This window comes from Microchirus variegatus (genome assembly GCF_963457635.1).
Source record: "Microchirus variegatus genome assembly, chromosome: 7".
NCBI classification, from domain to species: domain Eukaryota; kingdom Metazoa; phylum Chordata; class Actinopteri; order Pleuronectiformes; family Soleidae; genus Microchirus; species Microchirus variegatus.
In genome coordinates, this window is record NC_139808.1 from 13126527 (window position 1) to 13140300 (window position 13774).

At 40.9% G+C, this 13774-nt stretch overlaps 1 protein-coding gene across 1 annotated transcript in view; it reads right to left on the reverse strand.

The window, feature by feature from the left end:
* The window catches only part of nfasca (neurofascin homolog (chicken) a), an 89831-nt gene that overhangs the window by 12830 nt on the left and 63227 nt on the right, over positions 1-13774 (reverse strand). The window contains 21 exon segments of the mRNA XM_083892802.1: positions 503-625; positions 1219-1441; positions 1443-1492; positions 4847-4873; positions 5499-5672; positions 5949-6071; positions 6293-6503; positions 6595-6710; positions 6851-7073; positions 7194-7264; positions 7354-7551; positions 8037-8138; positions 8651-8695; positions 9376-9500; positions 9720-9867; positions 10002-10168; positions 10269-10380; positions 10528-10671; positions 11001-11132; positions 11603-11787; positions 11958-12069. Coding sequence (XP_083748928.1) covers positions 503-625; positions 1219-1441; positions 1443-1492; positions 4847-4873; positions 5499-5672; positions 5949-6071; positions 6293-6503; positions 6595-6710; positions 6851-7073; positions 7194-7264; positions 7354-7551; positions 8037-8138; positions 8651-8695; positions 9376-9500; positions 9720-9867; positions 10002-10168; positions 10269-10380; positions 10528-10671; positions 11001-11132; positions 11603-11787; positions 11958-12069 — 2811 coding nt within the window.

The following is a 13774-nucleotide window of genomic DNA, read 5'->3' on the forward strand; positions in this document are numbered from 1 at the left end:
CAGCTCTTTTATTTATTTATATTTATATCTAATATACTCTTCTTCCCTTTTCTTTCATGTTGTCTTCATTCCTCTCGAGGCTTGCTTTTTCCTCAAACTATCATGTTATTCGTTTACTTTGTCGTTTTGTTTTTTAAGGAGTTCTCCAGAAGGTTAAAATAAACAGCACAATTTAACCTTACAGACCTGCTGTTGAAGAGTCATTGCAATCTAGACGTCCATATTTGTTTCTTTCTTTGCTCTTCTGTTGGAGATGGGACCTACAAGGCAGGTGATTTTTGTCTCTTGACTCGCTACTGATATAAAATATTGATGTGTGCAACTTTAAAATAGAAGTTATTTCACATCAAAGTTAATTTAAAGTTTGACATTATGCCTGCTCCTACTCCTTATACTCCAACCATTAACTAATCTGTTTTTTTTTGTTCTTTTCTCACTAATGACTAAGGTCAGATAGAGATTTTGGATTTGACAGCATCAAGGGCTTGGTCTGGTTTCTTACTGTCCAGTGTGAACTCTAGCACAAACTCGCTGCTGCCGGCAGGGAAGTTGTGTTTCCAGCTGACGTTAGCGTAGTTACTGTTAGGCTCCACCGTTAGATTCCAGATCTCCTGCCTAGGGACCGCTACACAAAAGGGAGGGTCAGGGGTAAAGGATTAAAGGTCAGAGGCAAGGAGCAAAGAGGCCACAGTTACAACAGCCACAAACAGGGCTTCATTTAGAGCCATCTATGGTGCTACCACTAGTTTAGTTTGATAAGGATTGATGCTGACCCTGGTCCACTCAAAACCAAAAACAAGTAAATATGAATGTGTTGAACATAGACAGGGAATTCTCGTATAGAAAATTTTGGTTTAGAGTGAACCAAGAAACCAATATAAAATGGTGAACCAGTGCCAATGCTCTTATCACTACAAACACGAGAGGTTGCGTGTAACAATTATCAATGTTCCTTTCATGAAAAAAGAAGTCTGGATTCTCATTTCCTGACCAGGAGGACAGTTGCTGGCTACATCCCAATATTCTGAAGTAATTCCCCACTTTTTGTACAGTAGGTACAGCACAGCTTATCGGAATGCAGCCCTAATGTGGTTTCCTGTTTCGTCAGGTGGGAGAAGTCAATTATCTTTTGATGTCCCATGACTTAAATGGACAATTATGGCAACATAAAACACTAAAAAGAGTGTAAAAAAAACACAATGGGGCAGTAACATGTACCCATCCCATTCTGATCTGTATGCACAGAAGGTGTGCTGGTCGTTGTCGCCTCAGTTGGAGTGGTGGTAGTGGTAGTAGAAGGTGTAGTAGTAGAAGGTGTAGTAGGATCAGGAGTAGTAGTAGTAGTAGAAGTAGTAGTAGAGGCTGTAGTAGTAGGAGTGGTAGTAGTCGAGGTGCTAATAGTTGTAGGTGTGATGGTTGTAGGAGGAAGAGAAGCAAGAGGGAGTAGGAGTAGGAGTGAAAGGTGAGGCCACAGAGGCGTCGGTAAGCTCGACTACAAGGGAGGAGGCGTGCGGAGAGAGCAGAGGGTTAGACAAATCAACAGAATCCTCTCTCTATCTCACACAGACACACACACACACACAAAGAGGAGAAAGTCAGTGAAGCCCTAAAGGTAAAACACACAGGGAGTTCCCTACAAGCAGCACATTACACACTTGACTTGAGTCAGCATCAGTCAGACAAATGATCACAATGTTCATCCAGTGTCGTCCATGTGCTGCATACACTTAGATGCTACTGCCACCAAGAGGACAAATGCTGATATTGCATATCTGCCACCATGTTTCTTTGCAGAGGAATCATGAAAATTAAAAACTCACTTGGAGACAGTAAGGCCACTAACAATCCACAGACGAGAGACTCAATACTTTGTAAAGTATGATGTTACCTCATCGGATGGTACCTCAGTGGAATTAAAGGACCAGTGTGCAGGATTTAATGGCATCTAGATGGATATCTAGTTGCATATTGCAGCCATTTTTTTTGTCTATTCTGGGCAACTCTTCAAATATGGTGGTGCAATATGGAAGAATAACAACTCCTGTGTCACTCCAAACTTGTTGGAGTGTCCCTTTAGTGCCAATCTATCTATTGAGTTCAAGGTCCTAAGTTTTAGGACTTTATATTGATAGAACCCCTTTTACACAAAAAATACAATATGGGTTATCATGTTCATTCTATTTTATCTGCCATTACAGTGAATCAAAGAGAGATATTTGTTTTTCTCTCTTGTTTTGCAGACACCATAGCCTTCCTCAGAAAAGCAAATCATTTTCCTCTTATTTCCACTCTCACCTCATACTGTACCTTGAAGTTGAGATCATCCCCAGCCCATGAAGTGTCTCAGTTCAAATGCCCCACACCCAAACATCTCCCTCATACAACATGCTTGTATCTCCAGGCTGTATGCCAAGCATGCCTTCAAACCATCATGTGAGGGGGGGAAATAAAAGAAGGACAGGATGAAGGAAACATCAGAATGTAAGGAGCCATTATAGCTGCAGTGTCGCAGGCCAGATGAGCCAAAACGTTCAAGCCACCTTACCTGCAAATCCCAGTGTGTACTGACTCAGTGCACAAGCATTGGATAAAAATGGCAGTGACATGAGCATCGAAAAAGCAAGTATGAGAGCAGGCAAGCCATGTGCTGATTTTTTCTCCACGGTCATTCTAAGAATGTTTCTCAATTCTTGACATTCCAATGCAAGGACATGCACCTTGTCTCATCATACACTCACTCCCACACCAGCTAACCCACCAGCATCAGGCTGAAAATCTAAGCTGCAACACAAGACTAACTTGTGTCTCATAGCAGACAAGAAGAGGCAGTGATGCTGAAATGTAAAAGTGCACCATCAGGGACTGGCTCAGGTCGATACGAGAGTAAAGGGCTTATGCGAGTTCTTCAGGGTGTATGTGTAACTATGAAGAACATTTGGCACATGCTGCAACTGATGCGTTACTGTATATAATCGTATGCTTCGGAGAGCGAAACACAAATTATTCAATGGTCCTGATCGATGTGTATTCCCTTCAACAAAAATGGGAATCGGGACATTTAAAGCCAGTGGTGAGTGGGCACGTTCAATCCCTGACAGTTCACATTGACAGACAAACAGTAGGTTTACACAATGAGGAAAGGTATAGAGATGAAGGGAAGCAGATTAGAAAAGAAAGAAAAACAATGTGCGACTGTAGACAGCAGTTCAGGCCAGGAGCAAAAACTCTGTCAGTGTTCTCTGTTAGAGCCTTTTCTAAATTGCATCATCATTAAAATAAATATAAGCATTTGAGGTAGTTTACAGTTGTAAATATATGGATATCATACATTCAGTATATTATGATGATTATTATTATTATAACAATGATTTTAAACTAATCTAGATAAACAAAACACTAACAAATCACAAAATAAGTGATTGATCCTCCATGTTTCAATTAACATAACACTTAATAAAACATTGCTGATGTAAACAAACCTTTTACAAGAAATGCTTGGACAAAGGTCCTCTTACTTGGATTTGTGGGGGCTGAATCATCAGTAGCACTGGATTTTGCATACTGCACAAATACTGAGAGTGAATGACATATGCTCGATGTAATATTGAGATTACAATTCAAAATACATTTATTTAAAGCTGCTCATGAGCAGGCCCCTTATTATCTCTTGGCAACTATAAGTACCTATCATACATTATCATACTCAGGGCAGTTGCTAGGAATTCTGGGCCCCCTTAAAGAATATTGACGTGTGCTCCTCTACACTATTATTATGTAAATGATGTATTATTAGTTGTCTTATACTGATTTCTCTGATTTGCAAACATGTTATTACACCTCTGAGCGCAAATACATCTTCAATTAACCACTCAACAAATAGGTAGTGGGTATATTGTTGTATTTATTAGAGTATAAAAGATTATTGTTCCATTAAATATTGCTTGTTTACCGAAAAACTGATGAAGACTTAACTTAGTCTTGGAATACACAACATCTAAATGGGCTTCTCAGTACCATAGCTCTAGGCAGGACAGCCTGTTTGATAAATGAGAGCCACTGTGATTGAAACATTAAAACCACATGGCTGTTGTAAAAAAGGTTGCATACAATGGACAGTGCCCAGTGCAACAAGGCCATGCCCCCTGCAGGAAGCTAAGGCAGCTTTCACTATCACTAAGAAACAGTTTAACAGTTAAGTTCAGCCAGTTTATTGATTCGTCTTTTTATGTTAAAGAACTACTTTATGAAATATGAAGTTACTGTTGGTGTGGTCTACCTTTATTAGTTGTTTATGTTGGTTTGCCTTTTTTGTAGAAATTTAAGCAGTAATTGTTTAGTGGTTATAGCATGTTGTATGCTTTTCCTGTTGTTGTCTGTTAAGTTGCTCATCTAACTGTTGAGATAAGTTAACTATAATTAGATATTACAAAGTGCTATACAGTAACCTTGATGTTTTATTCCTGTTATTCTGAACCAAACTTGAATTAATAGAGGATCAATTTCACCTGTGCATTGATGTATCTGCATTTAATTTGACAACAAATCCATCTAAAGATTTTCCTGTCTCCGGTGTCCTGACTTGACTCTCCATATCACTGATTCTATTTCCTAACCACATGCTTCATTACAGGGGTTGAAGCCAAAATGTAGCAGCTTCTCAGCAGTCTGCCAGTGTGAGCTGCAGGGGGTGGTAGAGCTACACTTTACTGGACAGCAGGAGAGGAACTGAACATGGACTGCACTGCTGCCAAGTGTTTAGATGGACAGATAGATGGACAGAAGATTAGGGTGGGGGGTGGGGTGGGGGGCAACAGGCAGACAAACTGTGCTTCTCATTTCCCATTACCTAGACCTGTAGTGTCAGTAAAGTTTTCTGCCAACAAAAAGAACAAGAGAGACATGAGAGAAGGGAGAGGTGTCAGAGAGACAGAGAGGGACAACAAGATTGGCAGGAACACACACTCTCTCTCTTACCTTTAATGATATCTAAACATTGAATGACTCTGAAATTAAATTAGCCACAACATTTATTTTTCAGTGTTGTGAGAACCACAACAAAATGTGTGCCAGATATGATGCAAGGCAAAACCTCATTGGTCGATAATCTAAAAACCTGAAGAGATAAAACATTACGTTAAGAGCAGGTAGATTCTGACCCTTTCAACTTGCGAGGCCAGTTTTAATTCTTGAAAACAAACTTGTAGCTTATTGCTGTAACTATGGCATGAAGAGGATTACATGGGACAGTAGTCACTGACTGATCCTGATCAGTGTGTGTGTGAGACAAGTTATCCAGCTTTCTCCATCTAACATGGCAGCAAAAAGACCTATGTCTACACGCGCACATACAGAGGTTCTTCTGATTTTATAAAACCAAATTAATTCTCATGTAGGTCCATGGCTAATAATAATATTACTTATAACAATTTATGAGACATTATGTTGATTGATGTGTAATGTGTGACACTTTTTCTGGTACCAAATGATCAAACACTCACCCTCATTCGCAAAGTGTGGAGACTCCCCAGCAAAGACCTCGCCGGTTCCCACCTGCGTCAGTGCTGACAGGAAGAACTTGTAGTGGACAGATCGGTCCGGCATGCGCAAGGTGAAGTGTGTCACGTTTGGAAAAAAGGTCTGCAGGTGTGATTGAACCACCCTGGAATCATTGACTACACACACACACACACATACATACAAAGCAAGTAGTTTAGATTTCTTACTTTTTACTTTCCATGCTGCATCATAGACACATACTCTATTTAAACACATACTGTATTTTTTGAATGAATGAATGATTTCCTAGACTGTTGTATATAGGGAATTATCATGGTATTTCTTCATTTAGGAACCCCCCTAACATCCTATGATATAAAAAAAAACAAAAAAAAAACTAATGTCTGAATATTAATTATTAATTTCGTTCTTGACAAACCAGAGCAGCTCACCTGTCTGATACTTGAGCTGGTATCCAATCAGAATGCCGTTGGGCTCCAAAGGTTTGTCCCATTCCAGATAGAGTGTGTCAAAACTTCGCCGTTTGATACTGAAGAACCTTGGAGCATCAGGAACTAAACACAATGATGGGAACAGGAAGAACATCACAGAACTAAATTCCAAATTCCAAATATCCCTCTTGAAACCTGCATAATGTGTGATGATGTCTGTGTGTCAGTGCTTTAGGTCACAGCTAATGGGGAGCCTAATAAATGAGCATGCTGTCTGGCTTTGAAACTACATAAAATAAACAGTATCAGTGTCTTCTTCTGGATGAAGCAGCTGGAGTCCTCACCTCCCTCCTTGGTGGTGAATTCCACTAGGTTGCTGGGTGGACCCTCAAAGCGATTGTTGGCTGCAACCATGACCATCTTGTATTTAGAGTAGGGCACCAGGTCAGTGAGGGTGGCAGACGGCTCGGGCATGGTGCTGTAGAAGCCTTTGGTCTTGTTCTCCATCTTGACCGACAGACCCTGGGCTAGACTGGACTGACGCCAGTAATACAACTGGGAGGACAAAGGAGAAGAGGAAGCGTTTAATGGGATTAAAAACATCAGGAGGAACAGGAGAATGTATCACGGTAAAAGTCATTCTCACTCTGTACTCTTTGAACTCTCCCAGGACAGAGCTAGGGTCCACAGATTTCCAGTGGACGTTAACTTCCGTGCTGTTGACTTTTGACACCCGCAGATCTTTGGGAGCGTCGGTGGGCTCTTAACACAACAAAAGGAGCAGACAAGTCAGGAAGTGTTTGTTCTAAGAAACAAAGTCCAACTGGCATGCTATAGTTTTTCTGATTTTTGTTTATGTCTTCATTCTGCCTCTGTAAAATGTCAAGCATTTTTCTACTTACTGTCCTCTCCAGAGTATCCATTGACCACATTAGACTCCGGTCCTTTTCCAAAATCATTTCCGGCCTGGATTTTGATTTCATAAGGCACATAGGTTTCTGTGTTGGGGACAACATGTTTGGTGCCCTCCGTGGTCACATTGCTCCACTCCTCCCCTGTATCTTTCCGCCTCCACCACACATTATAGTGCAGGTTTGGACCATTTCTCTCCAGATCTAGCAGAGGCTAGAGAACAACACATCCTTACTGAGGACTGTCAGTGAGCCAACACTGACTGAGAAGGAAATACTGATTCTATCATCATCATTTTCAGCTAATGTATGAGCTGCCACTTCTATGATTTACCTCCCATGTGATCTCCATGTTGTCATTTTCGGAACCCCATCCTCGGAGACCTCTGGGAATGGCGTCCGGGGCTTGTTTGAAAAAAGATAAAGTTCACGTAGTTCAAACATCAGCTTAATTCTCTGTTTTTATACAAATATGAACACAAAGAGTTTCTCACCAGCTCCGCTGGTCTTGTATCTGGGCGAGGAGTTGCTGGGCTTACTCTGCCCCACTGAGTTAATTGCTATGACCCTGAATTGGTAGTTGACGAAGGGGGCGAGTTGCAGGATGACAGAGTTGAGGTCCCCAGGGTAAGTGGACAGGTTTTGCCACCTGCCTGGCTCCCAGCGGTTCTCTTCAAACTGGACCAAGAACTCTGCAGAGGCACACACATAGGAATATTTATTGTTACAACACCTGTAGCTTGGGGCTAAAAGGTTTTTGATTTAGTTCAGAAGGTTGTCTCAGATCTCTGGGTCTCTTCTAGATCACACTCTCAGCTGGGGCTTCATGTTTTTTGTGGCATGTCATTTCATTCTCTGGTCTCCTCTTGAATTTGTTCAAATGCCATATTGTGGTAATTTTATAAGCATTGTACAGGCTATATTTATTTAATGTATAGATCTAGTGGAGCCACCATATATGTGGTGGCGAGTATTGGCTGCTGCTGCCTGCTAGCAGTGACAGAAGAGTGAAAGTGAGTGAATCTTAGAAAGTGTCCTCTGTTACTGGTAGAGGTAGATTATAAACATCAGTGGTAACAGTGGTAATAATGGTAAAGATAATACAAGACAACTATTGCAATTAAATGTCCAGGAGAGCGATAATAAAATGACAGTGTGTGTGAGTGTGTACACTGACCGCTGATGGGGCTCCTGTGTTCATTTCCAGGGATCCAGGTGAGGCGAATGCTGCGGGCTGCTGGGTCTGACAGATCCAGATCCATGGGAGGGTCTGGTCGGTCTGCAAAGAAACAGGAAATGAGTCGACAACACACACTGCAAATATACGAGTATACACACACATGCTGCATACTACAAAACACCACTTATGCTGCATAACGTAATTTATTTCAGTGATCGGTCATTCAGTCTTTAGTTAAAACAGTTAAAACATTTTGTACAATGTAGCCGAGTCTCCAGATCTGAAACTTTCCCCCAAGTTCACTGGGAATACTTCAGGAATGTGTACTTGTACATCAGAAATTAAGTGAGATAAAACACTGGTGACATCATTAACAAACAAGAAACATTCTCTGACATTGATTTGAGGATGGATTGTGGTGCATAAAAGATAAACAAGTATAATAAGACCATAAGAAAAACATGAAATATCATTATAACAACACAGAAACAGAGAGTTCAGACAAAGGCAAAGGTAAAAAGACACTACAAAAAGGAAGAGATAGTATAAGAAAAAAAACAAAAGGAGGGAAAGAGAAGACAAAGGAAATTTCCACCTGAGCTGTGTGTTACCTGCAGGCAAGGCACTATAGATTGAGGGGTTGAAGGAGGCTTCCTCTGTGAGACAGGATCAAGGACCAGGAAGTGGGTATAAATGTTAGAGATAGCGGGTTAGTCTACCAACCAGTCAGTATTAAAGGAGCACAACTGTTAACATGTTATCTAGCACAAATATTTATGTTATTTTTATATTAATCCAGCTTCACTTGACACAATCACTCAAGCAACAATTCTACAGAAGTTGAAGCTAATCTACATCAGTGAGTAGTAATTTGCATCAACAAAGAAGCATGCACAATTTCCATTTGAAGGTGCAGAGCTGAGAGGCACTACAGCGTGAATAAGAGACTACATAAAGCACTAACATCAAAGATTTTTGATTAAAACTGTAGTATTTGAAAAAGAAGAAATTGAATATGTTTACTCTTGCTGCTCCTCTACACATTACATTCAAATATGTTGTGAAATTGTGCTATTTTCATGAGTGTATATGTCTATGCAAATTATTTGGTAACATTAAGATAAGGATAAAAACATTTGTAAGACTATACAATCCTAGAATAACTATGCATTTCCCAATATTTTACAACTGAAAATACATTTTAATTTAACTCTGCATTATTTCTGTCTTACGTAGAGGTTGAATGCTTTTACTGTAATAGGCTGATATTCCACAGTGTTGATTTTTCAACAGAAGCACAAGGTTTCTCCTAGCATTGTTCTGAATGTGTGTGTACCTAACACAGTGAGGCGGGCAGAGGCAGAGTCCTGGTCTATCTCAGATTTAACAGTGCAGGTGTATGTTCCCTCATCGCCCTCATTCACATTGTTGATGGTCAGCGAGTCATCGTCCTTCTTCAGCCTGGGAGACACACACACAATGATTAAATGTTACTGTACATATTGTAGAACAACATTGTGTAAAGATGAGAGGAAAAATAACTGCATGTTTCAAATGAAAGCAGAATGATTTAATTTATTTGTGCAGATGAGTGGAACTTGACATGTTTGAGTTGCTTTGACCTGACAGATCTATAAGAGTTCATTCATATGAATTGAGGTCATCTTTAATTGCCATTACCTCCATCCAAAATAGAGAAACTTGTCATCCTTGGTCCAGGTCACAGTGACAGGCAGGCTGGGGTCAGACTTCACTTTACAGCTGAAACTAACCGCGGAGCCCCTGGTGACCGACTCGTGTTCAGGGGCTCGGATGATACGTGTCGGCTCTGAGTCAAACACACACATGCAAATCATATATTAACTCACACAAGCAGAAGTAGTAGCAATTTTTTAGTATTTTGTGATTTCTGCATGTGATTCCAATTTTGTGAGAGAGTGCAGCAGTGACATGATGTCTGACCTTTGACCTGCAGGCGAACCTGGTTCTCAGCTGTGCCCAGGATGCTGCTGGCCACACAGGTGTAGGTGCCCTCGTCTTCTGTTCGTGCTTTTTTGATCTCCAGTGTGCCGTTGATGTAAAGACGGTACTGACCACCATCCAGCCCACTGCCCTGTCCATTCTTAAACCTGCAAATGGGAAGAGAATATGAAAACACAAACTTGACTTAACCTGGAAGTATGATACCTAAAAACAATATATTTAAATAAAAAAGCAATCGGTGCTCACCAACGAAGCTCAGGATGAGGGGAACCAAAGAACGGACAATCCAGGAAGGTGCGATTGTTTTCAACAACTTTAATCAACTGGTTTTTGGGGCCCAGCATCCTCGGACGCATGTCTACAGGAGAGAGAATGTAGGTTACCTACCAACTTTTTCATTATTTCTTAAAGATGTTAACTATAATCCCCACAGGTATGTTTTAGGACTTAGCGAAGAGCCAAACTAAGGTGGACAGAGGATCACCACTTTTGAAATCAGTCTCACCTAGAACACTGACAAAGGCATTGGCCAACAGGTAACCGTGCTGGTTGGATGCATTGCACTGATAAACAGCACTGCTTCCCATCTGCACTGAGCGGAAGATGATGGTGTCACCTAACACCTGTGTGCTTGGGTTGGGGGGAAAGGCTGGCATCAGGAAAGGAGGAAGGAGAATAGAGGAGAAGAAAAGGTCATTGTTAATGTGACTATGCTTTAGGACACTGGATAAAAGATAATATTAACAACAGTTATCTATTGAAAGATACAAATATTGATATGGGGTAATACGTTCAAAATGGGTTTTCTACACAGAAGCTATGCTGTATTGCCAGTTATTTTGTAAAATAAGAGGACATAAAATATAAAATGGATGACTTGGCAGCACCAGTACCAAAAATAAAGCCAAAATATCTGGATTATTGATGTGAAGCTGATACAACTTGAAATCCCCCCCCCCCTCTCTAAACTACACCTACTTTCTATAGGCTGTCCATTGATCAGCCACTGAATGGTAGGTTTAGGGTTCCCATTGGCGCGACACACCAGCCGCCCATTCTCATCCGGGGAAAGCACCAGGTCTGAAGGTTTGTCTAGCCAGTAAGGAGCCGCTGAGGAAAAAAAAGAAGTACAGTTGGTACAAGATACTGACACACCAGTTCATATAATACAGCAGAGTAGCTAATACAGAATAACTTAAACATCGTACACTTTTTTTTTCGCTTTCCCAATAATTTATTGTGCGAGGCCAAGTATAGCTTTTGTGAGGCCACTGTGAAGTTTGGCCTAAAATTTCGTTTAATCGTAACAGTCACTTGAGTCCAAGAGCATATTTTGTGCCAAATTTGAAATGGTCCTCTCAAGATTTAGTTTTTTTTCCACTTTTACAGGTTTAAAACAGTTTGGCTTTGTGAATCTGTGTGAATAGTAAGTGCTGTGTAATGTGCTCAGAGTGCTCATCAAGAGGAGAAAAGCAGACCATAACCATTTACACAAACAAACAGACGCGCTGAAATTGAAATTCCTGCAGCCACACTCACCCGAGTGGAGGCATGATAACACAAAATAACGACCTCCTCACCTTTCACTTCGACATAGATGGTGTGGCGTATGCTGCCTAAACGATTGTTAGCCATGCACACATACGCGCCAGCATCCTCCTCTGACACACTGACAATCTTCAAGGTCTTGTTAAACTTATCAAACTTCACTTTGTGTCCTGGCAGGTCCCCGCCTTTCTTAAACCACTTGATGGTGGGCGTTGGTCTGTAGAGGAGGAGTAACACAAATCCAGATTTTTTTTAATGAATGACATTATTATTTTGGTCTTTCACTCTCAGTATCCTACTAAATTTTAGTGAGTGATTTCAGAATCTTGCTTTATTATTTTTGCAGTTTGTGTGTGTGTGTGTGTGTGTGTGTTTCTGAGAGCTTACAGTCCAGCAGCGATACACTCCAGCAGTAGCTGCTCATCTCGCAGCACCATCTTGGAGCTCTCGGTGCCTGACGGGGTGAGGAAGGTGGGTGTAGTCTCCACTACTTTACGGCCTTATGACGAGAAAAGAGGAGAAGTTTAAAAAAAACAAACAAACAAACAAAAACATTCAGAATCTAATCCAAGATCTCTACAATTTCCTTCAAGGAGCTTGACATCTAGTTTGTTGACACTGATACACATCTAACAATATTATTCTCATCATTTCCTTGCGGCTGTGTTCCATCTCCTCCAGGCTTTGGATCTCTCTGTCCTGTCCTGTAAACAGGGTTAACGTCTCACAGGAAGTCATTAAGACACACAGAAACAACATCATGGTCATTGATCTCACTTTATGGGATCAAGGAACGGGGAAGGCGAAGACTGCTATTAAGACTGAAGTCTAATTCAAGTAGAGTTTGGGTCATGGCACTGATGCACGTAGACTCAGTTGCAACATATACTGGGTTGCCATGAGTAGATGTTTTAGGATGACGCAGGGTTTTATAATAAGGGTGAACGAAGATCACAAAGCAGGGGACAGGTCAGTTTTTTTTTTTTGTTAAAGTGATTGTATGAGCTGCACACACACAAATGGCTTTTAAACTTGACAACACATTGGCACGTAGACAAGCGGGTGCAGGAATCGAACCCTAATCGAACCCTAAACCCTAGTTGACTCACTCTTAAGCCATCATCGCTTAAGTACTGCTGGTCATTAATATGAAGATTTATAAAAAAAAATCTTCTAATTTGTTTATCCCTTTATATTAAGTCTATGTTTAATAATTGTGTGACTGCTTCTGTTGATTCTACCATTCGGTGTCTTTAAGACAGATTCGGTGTCTCCCCCAGTCATTTTGGTGAGTACATTTTTATAACCAAAAGAAACCTAAAAAATATCATCCAAGATGCAATAAATGTGGCACACGAACACTGGTTTATACAGCGAGAGTTTCGATTTGTGCTTCAGTTGTAAAAATATGAGAGGAATGTGGGTTGACATTATCCTTGGGCTTAGTTTTATCCCATGTGACAGGAAATGTTATGCAGCATTGTCAATGATAATTCGGAATTAGTAATTATTTGCGAACACACCACAGAGTGAACCAATTAAAATGCTCCTATATTATACAGCCTCATTCCTCTAGATCTTTGATCACTGCTTAGGGTTCTGGACAAGCACAATTCCAGGCTGCTCCAATCATAACACATGTGCTGTTCATGGACACCAAATCCAGTTTGGGGAAGCTACTGCCTGCTGGGAAGGGAGAGGGATTGAATTAGCATTAGCCTCTTTTATGATGCAGATGAAGCCTGTGTGGGATTAAAGCATCTGTTAGTGATCAGCTTCTCCACTGACACACAGACACGAGTGAGTGGGTGAGTAGATCTGTTATCAGACGCTACACTGGAAGGAGAAGAAACATGAAAAGAGGAAATACAGACAGTCAGGACAAAATACCAAAGTGCGTGCTGATGAATCAGGAGAGCCCATCCCATCATAAAAGACAGGTATGTTCAGAAGATATTGCGAAGAAAGTAGCAAGCATGTGGCCATGTGCGTTTGAGTGGTGGTGTGAACACTTCGACAGCTGCCCTCATTAATCGCCCACACTTGCATTGAATTGCGCATGAGCGCAGAGCAAGGCGTAGGGAAACCTTATTTCCATACATATATGACTATTAATGACCACAGCAGGAATCCAGACTGAATATTCATCATGTGACCTAATTCCTCTCAGTGCTGCAGCCTCATTGGTATCGCTTTTTTTCCTC